Below are 4,450 nucleotides of genomic sequence, written 5' to 3'. Positions count from 1 at the left end.
AACATGAGATAAAGCTCTCCTTTTTTAATTTAATTGACATATTTTTAATTGAATTTATTTATTGGTCCATTTATATATTTCTGCTTTATTTTTTCTAGTTATGTCAGTGTCGGTCCTCCATACTGCAGAACTTTGACGAGGTAATTCACTGCCTGAATCAGGTGTGTTGGAGCAGGAAAAACACAAAACCTGTAGGGCTGCGGCCCTCGTGGACCAGGATTGCCCACCCCTGCTTTAGATTACAAAACACTGTGTCAAATGTCAATGGCACAAAAAGAAACCTATAATAAAGATGAAAACATTACAATTGTAATAAAAATGGAGGGTCCAGTATTCCTTACTGGGTGTGTAAAGCCTGAAAAAGAATAAATTGGCTTAAACACTTCCTGCATGACTTCAGAGAACATGAAATACACCAAACAGTCTTAAAAAGTTTTACAAAGACACAAAGCTTGTAAGATGGAGATAAGCAACCATAGATGTGCCTCTAGAGCAGGGGTGCCCAAACATTTTCCCCGAGGGGGCCAAAATGAAAATCTATCCACGGCTGCGGGCCAAATACAGTAATATAATACATGAAATACAAATATTTTTTCAAGTAAAGTCCTTTATTTTTAACGATTAAGCTGTGCAATGGCCCTCTTTTCTTTTAGTCTGTGCACTTGGAGAAAGTCTGCCATACACTCAAGCAGCAAAGGCTCATGGGACATTTCATAAATTGATAAAATATGAGTTTTTGTGGCCTTACAAAGTGTGCAAATCTACATGCGGGTTTGAATCTGATCTAAATATTTCTTGTTGTCGTTTCATGTTTCATGTTTAATCCTAATAAATCAAAGATAAAGTCAGCTCCATGACTGAAAACTACCTTCACTGCAGCCCTTTTATATAGTCATTGGACCAATGGAAATACTGTGTTTCTACCTATAGGATAACAGGTTACAACCTTGTAACTTTGGCAACTGTTGGTGGGCCGAATCAAATGGCTTGGTGGGCCAAATTTGGCCCGCGGGCCCCACTTTGGGCTCCTCTGCTCCAGAGGGATTTCAGTCCTTAGATGGGCGGCTGTGGTGGAGTGGTTAGGGGAGTCGTCCTGGAACTGGAAGGTCGCTTATTCGATCCCCCGTCCAGCCGTCTCAGTCGTTGTGTCCTTGGGCAAGACCCTTCACCCACCTTGCCTACTGATGGTGGTCAGAGGGTCCGGTGGCGCCGGTGCATGGCAGCCCCACCTCTGTCAGTGTGCCCCAGGGCAGCTGTGGCTACAGTGTAGTTTGCCATCATCAGTGTGTGAATGTGAGTGTGAATGGGTGAATGTCTGTTAGTGTAAAGAGCTTTGGGGTCTGGAGGGACTTGAAAGGCGCTCTATAAGTTCAGTCCATTTACCATTTTACCATTTACCATTTTACCATTTACCATTTACCATTTACCATTTACCATAGATTGTAATATTTTTATAAGGAATGAAAGTGTGTCAGTTTTACCTGTGGCTCTGAACTGCTCTTCCTGACCAGACTGTTGTGTGAAAACTCCACGTGATGTGAGGGACTACCACTGGAGTGGAACCCATTCACTGCAAACAGGCAGAAACAATACAGCAAATGTTATTAAAGGATAATTAAATCATCTGACTGAACTGAACTATCAAAAGTTCATGACGGTGTGTGACCACACGCAGTTTATTTTTAGCTATTATTTGTTTTATTACTCACTAACACTAACAGTGTAGATACATTCTGCTGTTTAAATATGAATATATATGTAAAAATATGGTAACTGTCATCATTTCTCCATATCATCTTCAGAACATTCAGCTATTTTTTTTTTATCTCTGAGCTTAAATGTCCTCAGATTTAGTGTCAGAAATCTGATCACCCTACTTTAAATGCACATGGGCTCAAACTTTTATAATTTGTGACAAAGTTTAAAAAAATTACTTTACTGAGAACTAGTAAAAAAGTATTGTGAGGAATTCCTTCTTTTAAAAATCTTTTCAAAATAAACTTCCTACAACTGTTGCTGACGAGCTGCACGTGTTTTTATTGGTTCTGACTTGACAGATTGAAGGATGTTCCTGTGAGCAGAACCCTTCAGGAAGTCTTCCTGGTTTTCTCTGTCTGCCTTCAGGACCGGAGCCAAACCAAGACAGAGGAGCCTCAGTGCAACACATCCACATGAAGGTAGTGACAGGAAGGCTTTTTGTAGCGAGCAGTGGGAGAATTCCCAGCCCTGGGGTACCGACCCTGCAGGAAGCAGAGAAGAAAAAGACGGAGATGAAGAGATCCAAATAAAGCACCTGCTGGCAGAGAGTTCTTGTGCCTGAAGGAGGTCTTGGGGGTCCCCGGGGTGCTGGATGGTCTCTCCCACGTTGTCTCTGAAGGAGGGAGGGAGTAACAAACAAAAAACAGRAACATTACATGAAACTGTCTGTAAGCAGTAAGAAGAAAACAAAGAGAATTTGTGAAAGACGAGCATTGGAAAACTGAATTTAAAAAACAGATTTTTTTAAAACTATAAATTTATTTTTTGCTTTAAATTTGATTTCTGGAAATTGGCTTGAATTTGTTTTGTTGTGCAAGTTTCTGTCAAAGATGTCAGCATAAAGAAAAGTTATAAAACCATTTTAATGGGATCCAGAGTCAGTGTGCTTATTCTTTACATCAAAACTTCAAAGCTGTCTTCGTCAGTCTGCTGATCAATTCCAGGTACAGAACGATGAGTTCTAGTATTTTTTATTACTCTGTAGCACAAATATACTGTCATGTCTTAGAGTCAAGTRCTCGTTGGTCATTTTGASCCCAGGGCAGCAGGAGGGTTMAGGCAGAAACTCCTCCCTTGCTGCAGGTGACAGTCCAGCTGAATAAACGAGTGTCTCTTTCATTCATGGGTTTGTTTGTTTGCTTCATTAAAATGTTCCACGTGCTGCAAACAGTTCTTTAACACAACGTATTAGGGCCACTTTGCCGATGGAAAAAAAGGAGCAAATCTCTGCGAAAAAACTCTGAATTTCTGAGATTAATTTCAGAAATTTTCGAGAAAAAAACAGGAAATTCTCTTATTTTGAAAAGTCACAAATTTGCAAGAAAAAAACTCAGAAATTTCCATACTTGAAGGCAGAAATTTGTGACTTTTAAACTAGATATTTTCTGACAAGGTAAAGTCAGAAATTTACAAGAAAAAAACTCGTAAATTTATGAGGAAAAAACCTGAAGTTTTCAGGAATAAAGGGTGATTCCACCTGTTTTCACCACCTCGAGCTTCTTTAATCTGCTCTAGTTTAAAAAGTAAAACACACAGAGACTTTAAACCTGGATTAGATTATTCTACACTGATTGCAGAATGTTTAAAACCAAGTGTGTGGTTTGTGAAACGGATATTTGATATGTGAAGCTTAAGGAAATAAGGTGATTTCGGCACTTTTTATGCATTTAATAAACAAGCATGGCCCGATGGAGAGAATTATGCTGCGATCAACTTCACTCCGAACGCACAAAAACACACAAACGCTTCAAGTTGGACTCGTTGTGCACTTTGGTGTCAGACAGACGCTCTTCAAAATTGCTCTTGATGCACGTCCAGAGCCTCCTGTGCAGGTGTGGCAGATGAAATAAAGAAAGTAGCTTTGCTTTATTTACTGAGAGCAAGAGCACATCACGCTCACCAGATAATTAATTCATATTAATTTATCAGATAAGTGAGTTTCACTAGGAGCTGCGCACTGACGAGCTGCTGATCCGCTCGTCCACGGTCCATCGTTTGCATGTAAAGCTGACTCCCCCGATGCTGAAAACACGTTTGGTGGGAGTGACTGAAGCAATAAGTAAGTCAGCAAACTTTATACATTTATAATTATAATTTTTAATATAATGTATAAATTTTAAAATGTTCCACGTGGTGCAAACAGTTCTGTAAGCACTTTCATTGAGTTCATTAATAAACTTTCTTGCATGGATGTTAGTGATAATATGTATTTGATGGGAAATGTGATCTTTTATTTTTTATCCTGCAGGCCCAGTTTGCACAACATAAAACCAAGCAGAGGCTTAGTCAAATTTGCAAATAAGTTGTGGTAATTGGTCAAAATTGTAACATTTAAAGAGATTGGTTGCAATAATACTGGAGCTGCACTAAGAACTTCCTATAGAGAAACTGCATGGGCAATTTAAACGATAAACAGTAGAAACTATATGAATTTATCCAATGATAGAGATCTGTAGTCTACGGCCAACCGTGCAATTGTTTTTGATGATGTAACCAGCTGGAGTCAAAACAGAGGAAGCAGGAAGCAGCATGGCTGAGAGCGTAAAGGAAGAGGGGAAAAAAACTTATCAGGACCTGGTTCAGGTGTGTGAAAATGAACGTTGAACTGTTTACATGTTTACGTGACGGCGTGTGCTCCGGTCGGACCGACACACTGCCTGCTGCAGGAGGAGCGTGTGCAGCAGCACATGAC

General features: G+C 39.8%; 1 protein-coding gene across 1 annotated transcript in view; it reads right to left on the bottom strand.

The window, feature by feature from the left end:
• LOC106511351 (growth arrest-specific protein 7) overlaps positions 1-4,450 on the bottom strand; it is a gene marked incomplete at both ends in the record, with an annotated part of 11,448 nt that overhangs the window by 6,501 nt on the left and 497 nt on the right. The window contains 2 exon segments of the mRNA XM_014000107.1: positions 1,482-1,570; positions 2,294-2,371. Of these exon segments, the coding sequence (XP_013855561.1) occupies positions 1,482-1,570; positions 2,294-2,371 (167 nt within the window).

The sequence above is a fragment of the Austrofundulus limnaeus genome, unplaced genomic scaffold, assembly GCF_001266775.1.
Source record: "Austrofundulus limnaeus strain Quisiro unplaced genomic scaffold, Austrofundulus_limnaeus-1.0 Scaffold2709, whole genome shotgun sequence".
Classification (NCBI taxonomy): Eukaryota; Metazoa; Chordata; class Actinopteri; order Cyprinodontiformes; family Rivulidae; genus Austrofundulus; species Austrofundulus limnaeus.
Note: the sequence above shows the minus strand (reverse complement) of the source record. Positions and strands in the feature narration are given on the sequence as shown.